This window comes from Microtus ochrogaster, linkage group LG1 (assembly GCF_000317375.1).
Source record: "Microtus ochrogaster isolate Prairie Vole_2 linkage group LG1, MicOch1.0, whole genome shotgun sequence".
NCBI lineage: Eukaryota > Metazoa > Chordata > Mammalia > Rodentia > Cricetidae > Microtus > Microtus ochrogaster.
In genome coordinates this window covers 9,106,422-9,130,237 of record NC_022027.1, presented here as the reverse complement: position 1 = coordinate 9,130,237, position 23,816 = coordinate 9,106,422, and the positions used below count along the sequence as shown (strand labels likewise).

The 23,816-nt window shown below is 41.6% G+C and overlaps 1 protein-coding gene across 1 annotated transcript in view; it reads right to left on the bottom strand.

Moving 5' to 3' along the window:
- Abca13 (ATP binding cassette subfamily A member 13) overlaps positions 1 to 23,816 on the bottom strand; it is a 397,315-nt gene that overhangs the window by 124,800 nt on the left and 248,699 nt on the right. Inside the window, exons 45-48 of the mRNA XM_013350751.1 lie at positions 19,281 to 19,350; positions 15,090 to 15,208; positions 12,472 to 12,559; positions 6,320 to 6,431 (exon numbers count right to left, since the gene is read on the bottom strand). Coding sequence (XP_013206205.1) covers positions 6,320 to 6,431; positions 12,472 to 12,559; positions 15,090 to 15,208; positions 19,281 to 19,350 — 389 coding nt within the window. The remainder of the gene's footprint in view (positions 1 to 6,319; positions 6,432 to 12,471; positions 12,560 to 15,089; positions 15,209 to 19,280; positions 19,351 to 23,816) is intronic.

The window sequence follows — 23,816 nt, the reverse complement described above, 5'->3', positions numbered from 1 at the left end:
CTAAAAAGCTGTACTTCTCGTCACCCCAAAATGTCCAGGTACCTGTTACATCAGAGCAGATGAATTCCTACTGCGCTAATAGACAGAAAGAGATGATACTCCATCTTGGAAATTCACCTTGGGAACCAGAGCTGGTTTTCCTGCGCTAGAGAACCCATTTTCCAGGGCTTCACAAACTGGCTCTATGGAAATGGATTAGAAAATTCAAGCTGGATGGCATTGGGCTCCATGCTTCAGATATGGACTCAGATAAGATAGGAGAGCCCTAGGATGAGAAAAGACACCACTGTAGGTCCTGACAAACCAGCCTCCTTATGAGTAAACAAAATGGGAAAGTTCCTTCACCTCTGGGGCAAAAATGCCCATAAATGCCAACACAGCTATCAGAGGGCTAACCAGGAAGGAATGCCCAGTATTGTTTGTGTAGTTCAGAAACGGGTGTTTCAGCTTCTGTTTTCTGCAGGCTCCTGAGCCCTAGGTGACGGGGCTACTGGGGTCAAAGCTGAGCATAAGACTCGGCCTCTGCTGTCAGCCTCCTCCCCTGGCTAGGCTTTGCTTTCATTATAATATTAAGCTCATAGATCCAGCTCTGTCCAATTCCCACATGAATGGGCAAGCAGAAAGAGATGTGATAGAATATTTTTGCTCAGAGCTTTGCTAGTGGGAGTTCTTAATCAATATTTTAATAACAACTCACAATGCACCCTCCTGCGCTGTTGTCTTCTCTGTTCCCAATTTACTGCACAAAACTTTCTTTCCTGCGCCGAGCACATAAACAAGTCAAAAATTGAAACTTTGACACAAAGAAAACAAATAAAATATCTTTAGAGAAATTTCCAATAGCAGAGAATAAATGTGTTTTTGATGTCTAAGCCAGCTTCTCAACAAACAAATGAAGAGCCCACTGCTGTAAGTAGATGCTTCTGAGATGGCCATCATCTGGTTATGTGACCAGCAGTGCAGACATGATCAATGGGCAACTGTTTTTCAAGCAGCAATGCTCTGGTACCCTCTACCCAATTACCCCAAGTACTAGCCAGTAAGGTGCAGAGCTGGTGTATAACAACCCTCACGGCACTCACTCCTCCAGAGCAATCCCGAGTCTGCTTCCTGATGTGGGAGTCCCCTCTGTGTGCTGTGATTATCATTAATGAATAAAGAAACTGCCTTGGCCTGTTGATAGGGTAGAACTTAAGTAGGCAGGGAGGACTGGACTGAATGCTGGGAGAAAGAAGGGCAGAGTCAGAGGCTGCCATGGATCTGCCACCAGAGATAGATATGCTGGAACTTTGCTGGTAGGCCACGACCTCGAGGTGATATACAGATTAATAGAAATGGGTTAAATTAATATGTAAGAGTTAGCCAAGAAGAAGCTAGAGCTAATGGGCCAAGAAGTGATTCAATGAATATAGTTTCTGTGAGGTTATTTTGGTTCTGGGTGGGCAGGATGAACAAGCAGTTTCTTGCAACAGCTTCCCAGGCTTCAATACCGCTCTCTGCAGAAGCGTACCAGAGGCTCCTACCCACATTTCCCTTTACTCTCTCTCTCTCTCTCTCTCTCTCTCTCTCTCTCTCTCTCTCTCTCTCTCTCTCATGGGACCACAGGGACTCTATGTGGACTCTAGTGGGTGGCATGTGCCTTTTATCAGAACCTATGGGTATCATAACCCACCTTTCAAAATCAGTGAACTCCCAATCTCTTGCCCTCACCATAACTGAATCATAATAAGAGCAATATTTTGAGAAACCTTATAAGAATTTTTGTTCTAAATTAAGCATTTGCAAAAACTTGTAAGGCATGGTAGCATAGGCCTCTAATCCCTCTAACTGGAAGGAGAAGACAGAAGGATTGTGAACTTGAAACCAGGCTGTGATACATGGAAAAACGTTATCTCAAATAAAGAGTCAGGCAAGAATCACACACATGTACACATGGGCGCGTGCACACACACACATATATACACAAACTCTGCATGTTAGTTCTGTGTTATGTATGCAGTTGCTTAGGATGGGTTCTTGTGGCCCCTGCTTCCTGGAAACAGCCTTTGTCTAATTCTCCTCCATACAAGACTGACTTGAAATATTTCATTTTCACCAAAAACCTCACTACCGCTTCCTCTAGTGCCTTAGCTGTGATATGAACTCTACAGCCTGCAGTTTTCTGGCCCTGGCATTTACAGTCTGCAGCCTGCCCTTATGACTTTAACAGGCCACACCCTTGCTTCCTGGCTTCTTCTGGTCTGACATTTGAGCATCCTTTGTTATCAGAACCTCAAGCACGCAACACAGAGACCAACATGACACAGAGGCCATGACCAAAATGACTGAGGCAGTTTATAGGCAGCATAGAACATGCAGCTTAGAATTCTGGGTGCTGTGTCCAGTTCACAGGAGGCCTCTTGGACTGAGCTACCAGTTCTCTTAAACTACCCTTGGATATACCAAGGGTAGGTGGGACAAAACCAAATGAATGGTGCACGCAGTTCCTTACTTTTTCTTGATTAGGTATTTATTTGGTTTCTGTTGCTCTTTGATTTCCATTGCTCTTAGAAAGGTGTGTTAGCTCATTGCTAGTTTGTCCTGTAACATATCCCTGGGGGAACCATGGCCTCAGGCTTTCTACTTTGGCATCTTGCTGATGACTGAAACCACTTTCTTTGCTATAAAACAGTTCATCACTGTAGGAGGTGCAGTGGCAGAGATTTCCCACAGCCTAAACCATTTGCACCTATTTGTTTCCAATTAACCTGAGGTAGTGGTGGCCACTCTGCTCTTCTGACTGCCCCCAAGGGAGAAGGACAGAAGGCTGGTCAGCAGCTGCCTATAGCACAAGAGTCTAGTGGGGCAGAAGAGGACCATAAAGAGGACCACAGTAGGAAGCTGCTGAGGGCTAGAAAAATACTATGAACATCGGAAGAGAGAAAGGAAGGGAGTGGACAGGAAGTGGGAGGGACAACAGTTGGTTGCCCTTCTAGACATTAGCCATTGAGTGCAGACGGCAGCCTGATATCCTGACCTGTTCATTGGCTGAATATGCAAGCCAATCCTGGGGTTGCTTACCTGATTTCCTTCACCAGTCACTTTTAAGGCAAGGCTGAGACCAAGGCTGCTTGTGGCTGCTCTGATCTCTCTTTTCCAGTATTCTGGATGCTACTGCAAAGTTTCATGTCCTCTTGCAATATCTGCCCCCATGCAAAACACCCTGTGCCTCCTTTGGGACACCTGATCTCTCCTAACATTTCTCAAAGGGCTGCCAGGTCTGACGTCAGTCATTCAGCCTCAGGAGCACAAGTTTCTATTTGGGTCTTAAATCCTTTCTTATCCCCCGTGCTCCAAACTTTTCTTCATCTGTCTGAACTTTAGTGTGTTCTTTGTTCCAGATTCTTCTCGATCTTGCCTAGATACCTAAATACCTCTACATTTGAGAATAACCTTTCTGTGTTTCTCTTATTTTTTCTTATGTTTTTGTTTTACAATGCTATTCTTATCCTCAGGAAAGAATGTTCACTGACTAACTAAAAAGGTCCTTCCTCCATGTAGCATCAGTCAAGGTCAAGTGAGATTTGGCTTTAAAAAAAAAATATAATCCTTTTCAGAGAGAACAATTGCTCTCCATACTCACACTCATGATGAGGTCAAACTAGACAACTTGAAATCTGAAGCATGCCAGGACTGACTGGTAGTGCTGACCTCCAGAATACCCAATTGAGCTCAAACTACTGTTTGTCACTCAGGGGCCACTATTATAGTCCTTGATGGAGAATGTCCACAAAGAAAAGGACCATTCAGTTGGACATGAGAGAAAAGTGACCCTTGCTACTAGTGAGAAGAAGATGCTGCTATGCCTAAGAGCCAAACTGGCTTAGCACCTAAGCTCCTAGATAATTATGTAGAACATCAAGTTTCTAACCAATAAGGTAGGCAAATAATTCCTATCTTATGTTTTCATTTTATTGTTTTTCTTTTTCAAATTATAATTTAATTATAGCATTTCTCCATTTCCTTCCCTCCCTCCAAGTCCTCCCATATACTCTTTCCTATCTCCTTCAAATTCATGGCCTCTCTTTTCATGAACTTTTATTCCATACATATTAATTATAACACTGTTTGGCCAATATCTTAGGTGTATTCCTAGATAGCTCTTATATCATAAATTAATCCATTTCTATTAATTTATGTATCATCATGAGGCTGTGACCTACCAGAAAAGTTCCAGCATCTGCCTCCCTTGGCACCTACATGGCATCTCTCTGACTCTGCCTTCTTTCTCCCTGAATTCAGTTTAGTTTTTCCACCTAGTTCTATTCCGCCCTGCCATAGGCCGAAGCAGCTTCTTTATTAACCAATGGCAATAAAACATATTCACAGCATACAGAGGGCATATATTCCTAAAAATAATCAAATTACTCCATATAACACTACCTGTGTGAATGTTTTTGGAGCTGATCATTTGGCACTAAACCATCAACTGGTTCACTCTTCCCCGGAGAAGGCTACATCTCTTGTCCTCAGCTTTCCTCAGTTGCTGATAGTTATTTGTGAAGAAGGGTGGAGACCTTGGCCTCATTGGCTTTTCCCCATCCAAGTGGACACATTCACTAGTGTCTTCCTTGTTTTGTTAACATTTGGGCAGTTATGTTGGTGAGGCTTTAGTGATGTCACTTCCGATATTAGTAAGAGACACAATCTGACAAGAAATTTTCTGAATATCTGGCTCTTACAATCCTTCCCCTGCCTCTTCTATAACGCTCTCTGAACTGGAAAGAAACCATGTCTGGTATTGGAAGCTTGGCCAAATAGACAGTGAGAGTGACATCATGGTGGTTGGAGGAGAATCAACAAGTACTGGTTTAATAAAGCAACATAATTTCTAACGAAAATCTTTAAATATCTGTTCTTATGCCCACAGATAAGTATAGTCTTCACATTTTATCAAGGAAATTTCTCTTCAAAACAGATGGAGACCATTACAGAAAACCACAATAAATTAAAATGTAGATTTATGAATTCCAGTCTCATCTGATACATCTACAAAACATTATCTTCCAAATTTTGATGTGAAACTTTTAAAAAATATGCATAATGAATCCTACTGTAGTTCCAGATATTGTTCAGACACTTAATAAATATTATTCTTTTATCCTTACCTTGTATGATTCTATAACTCTTTTGTGCTTATCTTAGCCACACATATTTTAATGTTTTATTATCTACTATCATTAGATATTATCAAAGTGTTAAAAACTAGATTATTTTATTTTAAATGGTTTTAGCAGGCTGGAGGTATAGGAAGAGGTAGAGTACTTGCCATAGGTGTACATAAGGCAACCACATAACCCAACACCACAACATAAAGTAATCCTGAAAAGGTAGGGGTGCTGGAGAGGTGGCTCAGTGGTTTACACTACTTGTTTCTCTTTCAGAAGAACTGAATTTGACTCCCAGTATAGACAAGATGACTGACAATCATCTGCAGCTCCCGTTTCAGAGAATCCAATGACCTTTCTTGACCTTCTAGGGCACAAGGCATGCACATGGCACATACATACAGATGAAATGCCCATCATATAAAAAACATAAAATAAAACAGGTAGTAAATTGTGAATCAAATATTAAAAGTGAACAAAGGGAACCGATTCAGAGTGACAGCTCATCATGGACCTCCATGAGCACTGATGCTTCTGCAAGTACCCATGAAATAAATTACAACAGGTGGAGAGCCTGGTATTGTTTATGCTTCCTGACTTTTTTCTTCTTTTTGTAATGACTTAAATTAACTTGATAAATTATTGCTTTTCCAATCAACTAAAGGTGGGAGATAGTCCTAAACCAAGAAATCAACTCTGGATACAAAAAATGGACCTAAGCCATTTGCCGAAATGAGAAAGCAGAGGTAATCAGTGGGCGGTTGGCACGTGAGACTGATGAGATGAGGGGCCAACATGAACCAAATTACAATGTTCACTTTACCAGTGGTCATACATTAGGGAAATCTTTTATTATCTCTTGCAGTATTCCATATAGTAGTGTCCTTAAAATTGAATTTGCTTTTGCTTCTGTATGATATTAAACTGCAGAATAATTTTTGAAACAAATCCTCAGAATACCTTTTGCTTCACAGACAAGGTCACAGCCTCAAGAAAGCTGGAGATTTAATGTGGGAGACAGAGAGAGCCCAGAACTTCGTGTGATGTTATGCACAGAATGTCTGATGAGAAACTGAGCATCATTCTTCATTGCCTTATTATGCACCTTTCAGTATTAAAAAATACTGTTCTGTTGAAAGTAGTCAATGACAATGCACAAAAAATCACATTACCATATTGTCTCCAGTCTGAAGTATCCGGGGGTAAGTACTGCCATAAGATCAGGTTGTTGAGATGGTTTAGGTAGGAGGGGAGAGAATGGAAACCCTTCTGGTTATACCACACCTGAAAATGAAGGAGACGATGAATCTCATGAGAGTGGTTCTCAATTCTGTTCATGTATCGCTAAGCATCAACAGCACCTGAACACAGGACTCAGAGCGGCATTCCCTCATGGCTGGCAGTGACAGCCAATTTCAGGCTGCTAATTTTATATTTATCTCAAGCATATAATTTACAGCTAAAAATAGATTAATTTTCCCCAGAACAAATGCAAATGTTGCTTTATAATTATAGTCTCACAGGATTTGGGACCGAAGCCCATTATTTTTTTTTCTTTCTCAGTTAGTAAGCTAATGAAATTTGACCTGCAAATGAAAGGCGTGGAGGATGATCAGAAAAAATGATTACTTTCAATTTAATAACTGCACGTGGAACATCATTTCTCAAAATATATTGAATTGAACATTTGTTGAGCATAGAGAATAAATCAATGTATCTCTTGAGATGAGAAAGGTAAGGGGGAAAAAAAAGACTATGTTTGTAAAGACCAGATACTAAATATCATTAAAAACACACTGAACCACTGCTTCCTATTCTTTGAAATATCATATCAAGATTTTAATGAAGAATGAGATATGTATGGTAAGTTTAAAATGATAGTATCTTCAAGAAACACAGCCTGTCGACTAGTAGATTTGAGTCTTAATTCATCTGTGGTAGAGCACATGGCTCTAGCAATGTTGTTTTGCAACAGATAATTTACTCTGAAAACAAGAGCTACCCCACAGAAAGCTGGCCCTTGAGGAACCGTCTCAAGTTTGCACACAAGTTTACACAAGTGAGAGCTAGACTTCAAGTCACTTCTCCTCCATCGCTATGCACCCAAGTGTATTTTACGGGGCCCCTGAGTAGTAGTCTGTGGGAAAAGCTAAGTAATAAAATGCCGTAAATATCAAATAAAATAAAAGTCTACTATACAAACTAGTGTCTCCCAACTCTTTTATTTTAGTAGACAAGGACCCCATCTTTCACACAATTAACAGCTGTTTCCCACCACTTATTTACGCTATAAAGTCATCTTTTAAACTCAAGGAAAGAAAGACATCTAGAAACCTACTAAACACAGAAGGCAAACACATTCCATGAGTGTTGGCACTTTGCCTAAACACAGTAGCAATGCATGGGCAAACCACACTCCCCAATGCAGGGCAGTTTAGTGCTATAATCCTGCCAAGCAGATTGAGACCTGAGTGTTGGGATGGAGTAAGCACTGAGCTAAAGGATTCTGGGTTAGATCTCAGGAGTATGCCTACTTCTTTGGCCTAACAGACATTTCCCTCAGAGTTCTGTATTCTCTCTCTCTCTCTGTCTCTCTCTGTCTCTCTCTCTCTGTCTCTCTCTGTCTCTCTCTCTCTCTGTCTCTGTCTCTCTCTCTTTCTCTCTCTCTCTCTCTCTTTCTGTCTCTCTCTCTCTCTCTCTCTCTCTCTCTCTCTCTCTCTCTCTCTCTCTCTCTCTCACACACACACACACACACACACACACACACACATTTCCAGAAATGATGGAAATGTAGGGTTGTGTTCAAGTCAGCTAATATAGTTGAAAGCCTATCCGTTTCATCTGAAAGCCTTATTTCCCAATACCCATCTCCACAACCTCGTCCCCCACTGTGACAAGCTTTCCTTAAAAGTTTAACAAGTGAGAAAGAAATAAGAAGAGAAAGGGGGTGATAATGCCATCTCCACCCTGTACCAGAAATTTTTAAATTTTAAGTTTGATTTTTGCCTGTTTGTTTTAACAGACTGATATATTTAAAAAATACAATATCTCAGAACAGTGATACCACCAGCAAGGTAGAGGTGTAGAGGGATAACAGAACTGGAGAATTAGGAGCCTCTGTTTACCCCCTATGCCTCATGCCCCTGGGTTCTGTGGTTTCTGTTCTAGAACAGTTCATAGACCCCATTTCTCAACATCCCTGTTGTGTGGCCCTTTGCAATGAGACTGAGTCTGTCTCTTTGCATTGGACCACAGGATAAGACAAGAGAGGTTTGAAAAGCACAGAGACATATGTGCATCCTTGCTGAGCCGCTGACATCACTGAGAGGACCGGGCTGGGCTGACAGACTGGACATAGACACAGAGTCGAGCTGGGCTCAGACTTCACACATGCACACACTGCAGTACATTCTTAGCATTCTACAGGGCCTGGGTATCCCTCGGGATGTCAGCTGGGTCTTTTCCTTCCAGAAAAAGGGCCCTGTTTGCAGTTCTTCATTTTTTTCATTTCTCCGTAGCAGTTGATCTAAACATCCGCTTTGTATTGCTTCTGGTCAGTGTCACTTCCATATAGAAGGAGTAGGGCAGAAACAATCTGCTCAGCTCACCCCACTGACCCTTACAGCAGACACATAGATGGTACAGGTGTACCATAGTGACCACTCCTCAGCCACATGGCCTCCTATAGCCTGTGCCAGTCTCCTGAAATGCACCAGAGAAAACTCCCTGTAGGAACCCTGCTTGGATTATATCCTATCCATAATAGAGACATTGACCCATATGTATGCCTCTCTGTCTCCCTAACCTCTCCTGCCCCGTGCCTCTGAGTATGTGGATTTGGGGCAAGCAATGCATTTTTCAAGACCTGCAAGTAATAAAGTCAGTATTTTCACCTCATGTCACCCCACATTAAAAGGATGTTTTTCAACTTAAATGTCCTAAATTAAATCATCCATCTCCCGCCTGGCAAAAGCCAACAGCCAGTCAACTATGCACATGTTCACTCCTTTCCAAGGTGAGCTCAGTCGGGGTGATGGCAACAGAACTTTGCAGACTCTGAGCTAAATAAATGGCCACTGTAGAGGCCTCTGGGGTTTGGAAACCTTGGCTTTCAGCATCCGTATTCATGTGGGAACAGATAACTGATACGGCAATTAACACTGCCAGGAGGTGTGACTGTCACAGGAACTAAAAACACAGGGCACCACTTTAGGATTAGCACCTGGGCAACAAGAAACACCCCAGGGGTTTGGGAATAGGAGGGGTAATGTGCAAAAGTGCTTGAGAAGGTGGCAAGACAGCCTCTGTGGACCACTGATAACCATGGGCCCTCAGTACACAATGGCACCCATTTGTCAAAGTGTCACCCGTGGTATGCCTACAGACAAAGTGCAGAGGCTGTGGCCAACAGATCTGGGCTGGAGGTTTCTAAGCAAGATGCTCAGAGACAGGACTTGGCATTAAAGAACAAGAGCCCTGCTAAGTGGCCCTCTCAAAGGGACAGAAAGACCTTGCACTTCCAAGGTGTGTGTGATCTGACATTCCCCAAGCCCCAGTAATTAAGTTGAAGAACTCACTACCTGCTTGTCTCAACAAGAACCATGGGCACAGCTTGTGGTCCTTAATTACATAAACAAACAGCCTAGATGCTGTGCAGAGAGCTGCACTGGGGGAGTCAACATCAAACTGAACTGAATGCCCACTGCCAGAGTAAGTCACAGCCCAGCTTTCTGCAGGCCAGCCCAGAAGTTGCTCAGAGGCCTGTTTCTAAGCATCCTCTTCACATGGAGCCCTGAAGGAAAATGAGGGAATGGTTGTTGGAAAATAGAGTCTCAGACCACTGCAACTGCTGGAGTGGGGATCATTCCCAGGAGGCAGAACTGGGGTCCAGCTTAGAAACATCCTCATAGCCAGTGTACCAGGTGGCATTGCGAGGCACAGCCCGCAGCTGTCCACCCTGCAATCATGAACTAAACACTTCTGTACTGAAGATGCTATTGAAGACTTGTAGTTATATATTTTTTTTTATTTTGTTTTTGATTGTGTTTTTGCAATGAGGCGTTGAGTGAATAAGCCTCCAGGAGTAGGATTTAAAGTGTTCTTGAGCTCCTTCCTCTCTTGGTTTTCTTATTAAGTGATCTCCATTTGAGAGGGCCCTTATTAATTTTTTAAGTTGAGTGAATTTTAAGATGATCTTAAAATTTGTGTTAAGGATTTTGCAGCATTCAAATAAAAAGCGTTTTTTTATTTCTTCAAAAAAAAGTATTTTCTAAAACTATACTGTGCTGTGGAAATAGTTCTGGGATTCCTTTCCTCGTTGGCCCAGAAGTCAGAAAGTGAGAACGTTCAGTAAGGGAAGCAGGAAGTTAATCTTGTAGGCACAGACTGTGCTACCGCCAGATCTTTGCTATCAGGAATCACGGGTAATGATTCCTCAGGAAAGTAACTGAGTACAGGAAGAAAAAGTCAGTCTGGGTAAAACAGACAGAAGGGAATGTTCCACACATACATACACATGGGTTCACGCGTGCATATGCTCACATACACACACAGGTGTGTGAGCCATGTGTTTGGGCCTTTTGTGTGAAGGGCATATGATAGAAAGTGAATTTGGATTAAATAAGATCAGAACACTCAAAGCGTGAGTGAGGCTGTCATGGAAAGTCCCTGAGAGGCAGGTTATATTCGTTGAACCATGGACTAGGCATCTTCACTATCAAATTTCCATTTTTCCTTCCAAAGGAAAATGGACACCAGCCACCTCTGGCTGACAGGACACTAACCACCCGAGCCCTTCATTCCTCTCCACAACACTAGATAACTTGGCTTCCTAGAAAGAAGTTCACTCCCCAAAGGGTCCGAGAGAGCTCATTCAAATGCCTACAGAGAGCAAAACGCTCCAATGCAGAAGAGCCATAGGACCATCAGGTACGGGAATCAGAAGAAAACAAGTCAAGTCACTCCTATCCTACCACTGTTGTCTAAATGTCCGAAAGCAAAGACCCAGACAGCTGATAGCAACAAGAAATGTCTGGACTTAGATAAAAATATCAAGGCATTGCTACAGAAGATCAACAGGACCCTTCTACATATTACTCATATTTTAACCATACCTACATAATACTCTTCAATATAAGCCACTAGGTCCACTTAAATTATTTCCCTTTAAGTTATGGATGCTGGGATTTATAAATCTATGTGCACATTGATTTTAAAAGAAGAGATATTTGAAGAACCCTCAGCCGAGGGAGGGCTTTCTGTGCAGTTTGTACTTTGACTTGGGATTTTCTTCGGGGATTAGACCATAAAGTACAGCCGTTGAGACTGTCTCTGGGGATTACATGTGAAGTGTCTGCAGAGAGCTTTATCCCCAGAGTAAACACCACATGCACAAGCGCGCTTATGTGGGTTAGCCTCTCCAACTCAAGGGAAGCATAAATACTCCCGCTTCCTAGTGGGGAGTGCGATTCCTGGGAACATAGGGGTTGCAGCGGTTCCGTGGTGAGTTTACGAGCAGATGGAATACCTATGTGCTAAAGAAAGAAATGATTTGACCATCTCGTCACTGGCTTCTTCATACTGATTTAGCTTCTTTCCAATTTCTCTCTCTAATGGCGTGCTCCTTTCCAAATCACGGCCACTGAGAGCTTTGACCCTCTCATCTTCACCCACTTTAAACTTATGTTGATGTTTGGGGAAAACAATCTGTTATTAATTACCATTTCTGGATTTCCATTGTGGATAAAAACAGTCTTTTATCTGATCTTCACTCCCTCTCAACTAAAGAAGCTCCTACCTTCTCCCTGTAATTCTAACAGGAATATACCTAACTCATAGGGTATACCTGGAAGGACACAAAAATCCAGAGCCTGCAAGAGTCAACCCAAGTAACTGATGTTTGTTTGTGCCAGGCTTGTGTGCAAACAATCTTTTGGATGACAAGGAGTTTAACCTCTTCATGGGAAAATTCCTTGGCAACCATGAATAGTGGTTGTGGGTTCCATTCGTGGCAACCACAGACATCTCGAAAAGTAGGCCAGCCTTTCATTTACTTTAGTCTAGTAGATGAAATTCCATCTTTTATTTTTCATTTACTTTAGTCTAGTAGATGAAATAGTAACCAGTTTGTTGTATTTCTACACTCTCTTAAAAATAATCAACTCATTTTTCTTTCTCAAGAGGATCTTCATAACACAATCATTCTTGATGTTCAGTAACAATCACCAGAATTTGATCTGCCTACAGGAAGCCCATGCTCAAAATGTATTTGGGCTTTTGTCTGCCTAAATTCTTTCTGAAACATGAAGAAACGGAATTCTGTTACCTTTGCCAAAGTCCTTTGTTCTGATGCGTTGGTCTTCACTTCTTTATCTTCATTGGGAATTTGTACTCCAAAAGACCAACCTCCAAGCCTGTTAAAAGTAAACAAAATGTTAGGAGTAAACACAACCAGGGTAGCAGGACTTCCATTCAAAGGTTCATTTAGCATCAACATAATAGTTCCAGTCATCTCTCTTTTCTTTTAAAGATTTATTTATTATATATACAACATTATGCCTTGATGTATGCCCGCACGCCAGAGGAGGGCGCCAGATCTCAGTACAGATGGTTGTGAGCCACCATGTGGTTGCTGGGAATTGAACTCAGGACCTCTGGAAGAGCAGCCAGTGCTCTTAACCACCGAGCCATCTCTCCAGCCCCTCCAGTCATCTCAAGACAGGGGCTACTGAGCATGTCTGCCCTGCGCAGACTGAGACAGCTGCTGAGGAGAGTGGCCCGGCCTCATTCTAGCACTCAGAGAGAATATTGCTGATAGAGAAGGAATGGACGTGACTCTTACCATGCTAGAAACTCTACTTACTAGAACTTAGCAGGAAACCAACACTGTGGTTGAAATGGGTTGTGACACTTAGCACTCTTGTTTTAATTCGTAGCCACGTGCCCCCACTCAAATCCACTACTCAAGGTGATTGGCCCGCCTGGATTGGCTGGCCTGCCCTGCACTTTTCGTTACCGCTCACAGCTAGCCTTGCTCAGAAAGGCATCTCAGAACTACAGTCGGCTGAGATGTTCTTTCTCTTTGGAATTAGCCTAATTCTTTACACGACCATCCATTATATCAATCACCATGCTGGGTTTTATAATCATTAACCTGCTGGTTTGTCTGTCATGCAATTAATGAGTTTTTCCTGGGTGAGAATTATGTAACGCATCTCCATGGGCTGTATGATATCCTACACTTATTAAGCTTCCCATTATAGTTGACATCAGAAATAAAGGTACACGTTGCTACTGACTTCTCAGTCTCTGGATGTAAACAGACTGAGGAACAGTCTTGGACCATAGCACCCTTACTGCAAAAATTGAGGAATAGAGCTGTGTTCTCATCTTGCTCAAGTGAAGTCTTTCATCCATTCAGCGAGCATGGACTGGTACTTCGGATATGGTAGGCACTATTCTAAGTTCTGGGCACACCTTTTACCACATGACTGTTTGGAAGCGAAAGCAGAGGTAGTAAGATATATTTAAGGATGCCAGGAGGGAAGGAAGCAATAGAGATGTAGGCAAACCAGAGGGCAAATGAGGTCAGTGCTGAGGGCAATGGCAACATACTTGTCTGGAAAACAATGAAAGCAAATGCAAGGTGGCATAGTATCCTAGCAACAAGGGTAGTCTATGGAATGTCTGCACCTATGAAGCAATGTAGTATATTTTAGGGACTTGGGAAGTCTGACAAGAGAGTTGTGGTGGTTTGAATAAAAATGGCCCCAAAGGGAGCACCACCATTAGGAGGTGTGACCTTGTTGGAGGAAGTGTGTTACTGTGGGGGCGGGCTTTGAGATCTCTTTTGCTCAAGCTTCCTTCAGTGTGACTGTCAGTCAGTTTCTGTTGCTGCAAGATATAAGGATCTCAGCCGAATGAAATCTCTAGCACCATGCCTGCCTGCACGCTGCCATGCTCCACAACATGATGATAATGGACTGAACCTCTGGAAGTGCAAGGAAGTCACCCCAATTAAATGCTTTCTTTATAAGAGTTGCAGTGATCATGGTGTCTTTTCCCAGCAATAATAATAATAATAATAATAAATAATAATAATAATAAAAAACCCTAACTAAGACAATGGTGAATGCCGCTGACATTTAAGGCAATGAGAAGCACTCATACCTATTTATCACATCTGTAGCTGCCTCTTCTGCCTCCAAAAATTTCAACACAAAAATTTTCCCCAACCTCAAGGAATTGCAAGACATGGTTTGTTGCCAGATTCCATTACTAGATGCTTTTACATAGTAAAGAAAATTTTAAAGAGAGACCATTATTTTATTATGCCATTAGCTTTTCTGCTCTATTCCCTGAAGTCACAAAAATGCCCCGGCTCCCCTGCCACCTTCACTAATGAGATCTCAATTGATATGATATCCCCCAATGCTTCAAAGTCTGAAAGGCAGCAGGGAAGACTCTGATTAAGGCCTGCAGCTTTAATTCAAATGAGGCTTTGGAATTCATATGAACACCAAGGTATGTCTCAGACGTTTGAGCTTTAAAGCACATGAACATCAGGAACAATGGGTTTTTTCCAAAGCGCAATTGACTCTCAAAGGCCATGGGTTCCACACATCTGTGGATTTAACCAACAACAGGTGGAAAATATTCCAGAACGTAACTGTGGTTATTTTCAACATCTCCAAACATTTTATTCATCATTAATTTCACATAGCATTTGTACTGTGTCCAGTATCATAAATCAAGATACAACTACAGAAAGTAAGAATATGGGTGGAGTTCTAAAGTAGTACTGTATCATCATTTTGTATACGGAACTCAAGCTTATGTGGATTTGGACACCCTTTAGGTTCCTGGAACCAGAACCTGCGCCTTTGGAGGGACAACTGTAAGTAGAAAACAATAGTAAAGATCCAGCAACAATTCTGTACAGACCTTGGTTTTGCAGATGGCACCAGCAAGTACTCTTCCACATCATAGCCCGAGAGGTTGAGTAGTGTGTGTCCCAGGCAGTTGGTCAGATACGGAGCCCCGGCACTTTTATTTGGACACTTCTGTAATTGTTTTCAAAGACATAAAATAGAAACTTGTTCAGAGCCCACGATCAGTTTACTGACATTATTTTAAACTAAATGTGGCTTTTTGTAGCTTTTAATTTTTAATAAATTTTCTTCAGTCTTTTATATATTCTGGTTTCTGGAATCTCTTCAAGAGCCTCCTGCAGTTGAGAGTTGCCAGAATTCCACTGTGACCTGTGCCGCCAATTATATCTAAGAACTTCAAATCCTTTTTTCACTTGTAAGTTTTGGCAGCTCTGTAGGAACTAAAAAGGGAAGATGTTTTCACTAGCATGGTCTTTCATTTGAAGAAGCTGCACAAGTCAGAGGCAACTAGGAAAAGAAAGATCAGCAGGAGAATTCAAAGACCTATGCTTCTTTTATATGGGTTGGAGGCCAGACTCAAACAGCCCGCTGGGGCTTCACTCAAGTCTACATGATGAAATGGCCATCAAATGAGGAAGGAGGGAGTGGTCAACCCAATGGTCACCATAGGGCTGGCATCCTGCTACGGAATTCAGACTAAATGGGCTCTGCTTCTACTTTTGTGGGAGAGCAGGTTTAGAGGATATAATATGCAAAAATAGAAAAACCATCTCTGAATTATTTTATTCCAGCTTTGGAAGCTTGCTTTTCCTCAAAACTGGAATCAAAGCACCCTGATTTAACATATGAGTTTGTTGCTCAGTTCCGCTGCACGAGCAAGAACTACGCAAGCCAAGAGGGTCGAGCAAGCTTGAAGTATGACCTTCAGAAAGGTATGGGTTAGATAGCAAGAACATTAATTGCCAGAAGTTAGGGCTTAACCAAATTCTCACCATGTGAAGTTTAAAAACTCAAACCAAGGAAACAGAGAGTGAAACATTCACTGTTAGAAATAGTGGCAAGGGTAGGGACATTAGAGAGCTTTTAGTCACTGTACCAAACCGTCAGTTAAACAGACGGGATAAGTTCACAGACACAGTGCACATGCTCACTCTAGATCAAATACTTGAAATACATTAAATACGTGAAAACTGCTGAGTACATGCTGGTCCTTCTCAACACAGAAACCTGAAGATCAAGTTTCCTGTGCAATGATTCAGCAAAGATAATTAATACTCTTATTCCCTCAGGAGTAGCTTGCCTTCCACAACCTCTTTAATGAGCATGCTGACCATTACAAATGCATGAGATGTCCACTTAGCATTTAAAATAGATGGATAAATAATTCAACCAAATTCAAATAGCTTACTCACAGAGTCAAATGAGAACCTTTAAAGTTTCCCTGTCTCTGGTGTTTCTCTCTAATCCTCCTTATGACTGTGAATCAACATGTATCTTTCTAAAATACAATCTGTATTTTGATGAGTCCTTGGCTAAGAAATCAAAATTTTATAAGGAATTCAAGCCCCCTTAGAAAATGTATTTAGCCTCTATTTTTTTTAACTCTAGTGTGTTTCATTATCTATAAATAAACCTTCTACAGTCAAATGTTCTACCCCTGAGCTATATCCCTGTAGTAAGTCTAATGATGATTCCCTAAATACCATGTTCTTGTTTCTGGAATCTGTCAGTGTCTCCATATGTGGTAATGGGTATGAAGACCATCACTGTTATAGGTCTCCATTGGAAGAGTCACCCTGGATGTTCAGAGTGGGCCCCATTAGCATCATCTGTGTCTCTACAGGATGGAAACAGGTGCAGAAGAGAGGACACCACATTGTCATACACTGTGGAGATGTGTAGCCACAATCCAACAAATGCCAGAAGTCCACTGATGCTATCAGAAGTAGGACATACGGATTCTTGCCTACAGCCTGCCCTATAGTTGAGCTTCTCGTCTCGTGATTTCAGACCACACCACTGACTTCAGATTCGGCTCTAGGACTTGTGAGGATAAAGTTACTTCTTTCAGCTACCCAGCATATGGCAATGTGTGGCATCGGCCTGAAGAATGTAGTCTTCCTCTAGATTTTAAACAAGGCCGCATTCATCCCGGATGGTAGTAGTGTGCTGCTGTCCTTACTGCAGCCATTATTCACCTGTGCTCAGAAAGAAAACTTCCCGTCCATTCTTCAGGGCCTACAAGATTCCCATTACCTTTGGAGGTTTCGTAGTGGTGTCACTTCCAGATAACAACTGGAACTAACCTTATGTTTCTGGACTTGGAAAGAGCCAAGATGCAGTAAATATGCATATGAGGACATCAATGTGACCCAGGGCTTCTGGATGGCAGAACTTACAGGGAGTAAATATTTTGCCTTCTGTCAAACACAGTTAAGCAGAGAACTAACTTTGGATGTATATCTGACCTTTGCATGACTTCCCATGTCACCTTAGAGGTAACCCTGAGGAGCAATTCCTTGGAACATTTATGATGCATACCTCAATTCCCCCTCCTGAGGTCCTTTAATCTCTAATGTATAGACTGGTATTTCTTAAAGTGTATTACAGAGGACACAGAGGGGACACACACACACACACACAGACATACACACACACGATCAATAAAAGAAGAAGGAGAAGCCAAAACAGCAGAAACCAGCAGCAGGGGAAGGGAGAGATTAAGAAGGGGATTCTTTAGTCAAAGCATTACTGCATATTCTCAGGCTGTTGCCTGTTTAAGCTGAAGTCCTCTGTAACGATTACTTTTAAAAAATAGCAATGCTGTTTTAGCTACCATTCCTAAAGCATGTTTACCCATACATAGATAGTGCTCTCATTTGGCATCTTTCTTTTCTTATATACATGTTACTGAACTCTTATATTTCATGTAGGTTGGATGGAATTGGAGGCCATAATACCATTCTGATAGTTATTCATTCTCCCTATCCCCTTGACACCCTATCTAATCCTAATAGACTTTAGGTTTGTGGTAAGAAAAGCCATTACTGGAAGAAAAAAAAAAAGACTAAATCCAGACTCAAGAATCAGAGCTTAGAGCACAACGTTAAAGGTTTCATGATAAAATGGAAGAACTGAGATGAAGAAAAATAAAAAAATAAAAAGACTTTGGAACAGTGCAAAGAAGCAAGGCATGCAAGTGAGTTCTCTGACCACAATGGAAACGTGAAAATGTGCACTACCCTTAAGACCTCCAGTCCTCAGAGTCCCCAATGTGCAGATGCATCGTCTTTCTCTCTTTCCTGAACTTTGTCTATAAGAAGAAAACAGGTGAAACCCTCTAGAAGCCAACCAAGCTGCTGGAGAGAGTGGAGCCCATGGGCCATTAAGTAAAAAAGCCCATGAATGTGTTCTCCATGTGGTCATTCCTTTGTGGATGACCAGTGAATATCTCTTTGTGTTCCTCCAGAGTCCTGGTAATGCAGGCAGGACCACCTTGCCTAACATCAAACCTAAAGGCTTCATGTGTGCTAAGCTCTCGCTTTCTCAGCTAAACTGCACCCTTAGACTTTTAAAAGGCAAATTCAGATTGACACATTTGATGGCTGCTTGTAGATAACAGATGTATGCCTTTCATTAATTACCTTCTGATATTTCCTCTGAGATGAACTTCAACCAATATTCCAAATAAATTTTAGTTTGTTCTCCTTTGTAGACAAGGTAGCTATGGCCTTTGCTTCAAAAACAGAATATCTCCTTCCATATATTTTGTGTACATCCACCATCTTAGAAATTCTAAGTAGTGTATTAGATTGTAATATCTAGTTCTCAGAACGTCTATAAAAGTATGAAGAAAGTCTTGAGGTCAACTTGTCATGAGATGTGAGGAGATTTCTTCCACGGGAGAAGTCTAGTTTCTCATTTCTAACTGAAGAGGATTCAGCTGCTCATGTATCCCATTGGGGATCATAATGATTAAGAGAACTGAGCAGGGAATGAAGAGGTGGCAGAGTCGGTGGGAGAGTGATAGGTGTGAGCAGAGACAGAGAAGGCAGCTGAGTCTGTAAAATAGAATCTTGTTCACTGTAAGAGATGAAAACTCTCCTATAAATAGCCTCGTATGTAAATATAGACATTAAAAGACTTAAGCAAAAAAAATTGAGGGTAAGGCAGGTAGAAGCAACTCATCTTTTTTAATTTGAGCTTTATACTTCAAACAATGAAGGGTGCTTCAGAAACATACCAGGCAGCCGCATGACTTCTGGAATTCTGGGCCAGAAAAAGGGTCCTTATGCCAGCCTGAAGAATTTTCCCTAAAGAACAGAAGGGAGAATTAAAAAGACCTTTTGATGAAAGCAAGTTCCACCATGGAGAACACAGTTCACAAGACGACCCCTCCTTGCTGCTAAGGCCGGACTCTGTCATTTGTTTTCACAGTGTGAGCAGCTAATCTGATGACAATGTTTTGTGACCATTCCAGGAATCCGTGATGTGACATGGGGATTAGCTGGCTGCTCACACTGAGCATGCTCTGGGGCTCTGTGACTTCCCAGAGCTGTGGCTGTTGGCGGTCTGCAAAATTCTCAGATCATAGCCAGATACCAAGAATCAACAAGTAACTGCTTATTAATTGCATTAAATTGACCTGTTCATTCATTTCTGGCATATCATAGTAACTTAATCATTTCTAGAAAAGCTACAATTAAATTACCACAGACAGACAAATTGCGATAGCTAACGAATAGCAATGAGTAAACAACTCTTAGAGTGGTGTGTGTGTGTGTGTGTGTGTGTGCGCGCGCGCGCGCGTGCACACCCGCGCCCGCGCTATAATGCATGTGTGAAAGGCAGAGAACCACTGTGGGAGTTAGCGCTTGCCTTCCACTATCTGGGTCTCAGGGGATCAAGCTCAACTCTTTCAGCTTGGCTGCAAGCACTTTTATCCACTGAGTCATCTAGCTGGCTGTAGAAATGCTTTCATGTTCTTTTTCTCTATAGATTTTTATCCTTGAGATGCCCAGACATTAAGGTTTTTTTTACAATAATTTTAAGTCAAATTTTGCTTCCCTATAGATGGTCTGAACTACTCAAATACTGAGAGAGAAGGTGAAATTACCATTTACTCACCCACAGGTGCCAGCTAAACTTTTTACCATATCCTCTCCTCACCCTGCTCTCAGAACCTCAAGGCCAGGGTAGCAACTTTAAGAGCTTGCACCATTAGCTGGGGGGTCACACTGCAGAAGGGCTGGCCTGCCAAGCTGAACCCCAAGCCCAGGCTCTCTGTACAGGTGTATTGCTCCAATGGAAGGCAGAAGGGTTGATGACGCCATGTTGGAAAAGCCAATCCAATGGAAGGACACTTGTCAATTCTGTTAACCAGACTGGCAAATACAATTTCTATACAATTTCCTAAATACTAAAAGTGATTATGGACTTCTTTATTATTTTTTTTATTTTATAATTAGCTCACGGAGATTCCAGTTTGAGATTCCTAGGTTAACATGACAACAATGCCTAAGGGAGTTGCATTTTTTTTTAACCAGATGCCTATAATCTAATTACTTGTGCTTAAAAAAAAACCCTGACTCTTTGCCTCTCCCGCCCAATAGGTGGTCCTTTTGCTGCAGTTGCTTACCATGACAGGTATTGAGGGCTGTTGTGTGGATGTGGCCTCACCTGCAGAACCCATGTGTGACAAAGTCTCTTCTCAGAGCAGTGGTGTTAAGAAGGAAAGACCATTTGGGAAGGAAGCCCTAGTGTAAAGTCATCAGTCACAGAGGGCCAGGAAGCCTTGGCATGGACTCATATTGCTCCCATGGGAATCAGCCTGGGAGGGTGCAGGCTGTAGGCAGACAGCACCTGACACTGCATCCCTGACTATCTCCTTTGCCACGTGTCTCTTTCACATGCAGCCCGCCAATGTCAAATTAATCCTCAGGCTGCTCACCAGAGCCACACGGGTGCTCATACCATGTTCTTCTGCTGAGACAAAACACTGAACACAGTAAATCTATTTTTCTAAAACAGTGTCCGGCCTCAAGTATTCTGCTATAGATTAACCAATATGACTCCATCTTAAGATTATAAGCCATCTAGTCAGAATAAGTTCATTCCTGTTTTCTGTAAAATTTAAGTATGACTATGTCTTAACCCATGTTTTTGAAATTTGACATGCTCCATACACTATACTCCACCCTGATAAGGATATTCTTCCAAATAATTTTGAGACTGTCTGCCAAGTTAATATACCAAACACCCTTGGAAACCTCTATTCTTACAGTTTGAGGCCTATACAAAAAAGCCATTTGGGACTATTCTCTCAAATCCCCCTCTATGGAAAAAAACCCTGTTGGACAGAAGATAAAGCTTGCTTAATTCAGCACACACACACAAAATAGGTCATGGTCTTTAGTTCGGTAGGATTACACTATAGCCATGGAAAGGGGAGTAATACAACTTGTATAGTTTAATGAATTGTTTCTAAAGTCCACATTGCCCCTTCTTAATCTTCTCTTATTTCTGAGCTTCCTTTGATAGAGAGAAAAAAAAAAACCCTGAGATTTGAATGCTAATCCAAGACAATCTTTTAACAGATTTTTGTTTTTGAGCATCTCAGCCTTCAACAATTTTTGTATCCAGCGATTTTTTGAAAATCTCTGTGAGCATTCATAAGGGAGTCAGGCAGACGAAATTGCCTGTTAGGCATCAGACACACATGTCTTTGTAAATTTCTTTCAAGATAATAGAAATTTAAACATACTTTGAGTTCTCAGAGAACATCCCTAATGTGTTTTGTAGAACACAATCACAATGACACCATTTCTGAGTCAATGGGCTTTGAACATGGTCCGGAGGTTTCTAACATTTGGGTTGAACAGGTCTCTGCACTATATGGATGCCTGGAGTTTTTAATAGCATAGTAAACATCTTAAATCTCAAAAATAGGGACAGGTGCCATAAGGACATTCCTCCTCAAAAACAGCATTTTGAGACATGCACTTGTTTAAAGAGAAAGGAAGCTCCATGGGGATCACCTCATTATTTGGAGTAAAGGTTATTTCTGGGGAAGGGAAAGGACATTGATGTCAACTGAGGCAGACAAGGTTGAGTAAGCTGTCCAGGTCATATAGTCAGTGAGGCTGAGATCTGATTGAGGCGGCCTGGTGTCCAGGTGTGTTCTTCACCTGCACCTAGATGTTTCAAATGCTTTCTACCCTTGATCTTCACATTCATCTTCACAGATGAGCTTGGCCAGAAGTGGTGCCAGGCCTCAGGGACTACTCTTACCACCAAACCAGCCTGCTAGCTCTGAGTACCAGCTCTACATTAGGGAAGGGAGGTAGAGAGTGGGTGGGGCACTGGGATCATGATAAAAAAGATGAGCTTGTGACTATGTTCTGCCACTTATAAACCATTGATTTAAGCTGGGTGTTTTCTTTTTGAGATACTAGATAAAAAATGCTCTATTTTTTTCTGCTAATCATTCTTTCCTTGATACAGCATTAGGCCATAGATGTGCTCTCATTTCTGCTCCTTGGAGGTATGTGTATTTTACATCCTGTGTGTTTTTATTACAGAAGAGAAAATGAAAACACTGCCACCGAACCCTTCACAGAATAAATCACTTTGTGTTTCAAGAGAGAAGTCAAGTGAAACAACATAATTAATTTTCTCTTCATTCTTCCACACTGAGGCAATTAATGGTTATCCAGTCTCAGCTAATTACCAACATGACTAATTGGCAAAATACGTCATCGTAAACTAGGAAAAATATTCCTAATGTCATTGTCTGGGTCTCTACACTTATCACTGGAAAGACAGCCATGTAACATCCAGGACACTATCATGGCTTTTAACTCTAGCCTCGTTTGCTCAATTTGTAATTACAAATGTCTTAGAATTGATTCTTTGCAATAATCTTGGTCCCTTGATTCTCAGTAGATCCTCCAGCAATAACAGTTAGGGGAAATAAAGCAAGGATATCACTTATGAAGCAAGTCATGCCTTAGTAGGGTCCAGAGGCCAGTCATACCTGTCAGTGTGACTAGCAGAGCCCAGAAAAGCCTTCTTCAAAGCAACCAGAACATATTGACAGGATGGCATTTCATCTTTAAATTTCAATGGGCATATACCTATGATGTGCAGTGAAATAGTGTGTGCTTGTTTCCATTCTTACATATGTGTTGAATGTATGTGAGCGTGCAAGTATGCACAGACCCTTGTATAAACACACAGAGGTCAGAGGAGGGCATGGGCTATATTCTTCTTTGGCTCTGTATTCTCTTGAGACATGGTCTCTCCTTGAGCTGGTAACTCAATGTTTGCTATTTTGTATTTTGACTGGCCACTGAAGTTTGAATACCTATCTTCTTTACTCCTAAATACTAGAGTTACAGGCATACACATTCATGCCTAGCTCTTTTTTCCCACATGGGTCCTGGGAGGTATTCAAGTTCATGTCCTCATGCTTGTATAACAAGTACTCTTACGCACTGAGCTGCCTCCCCAGCCTAACATGTGATATTGTAATACATATGCATAATGTGTAGAGACCAAACTGGGAGTCTTAACCATCATCAGAAATACTTATTGTTTCTTTGAATTGGGAAGAATAAAAATGTCTTAGAAACTGTTTTGACTAGTTGTCAACCATATCATTAGAAATTATGTTTGTCACCTAACCACATGCCTAAGCTCTCTCCATTCTTCCTCTGACAACCCTTCCCAGGATCTAACAATCACCAATAAAGTGTCTGCATCCATAACATAGACTCTA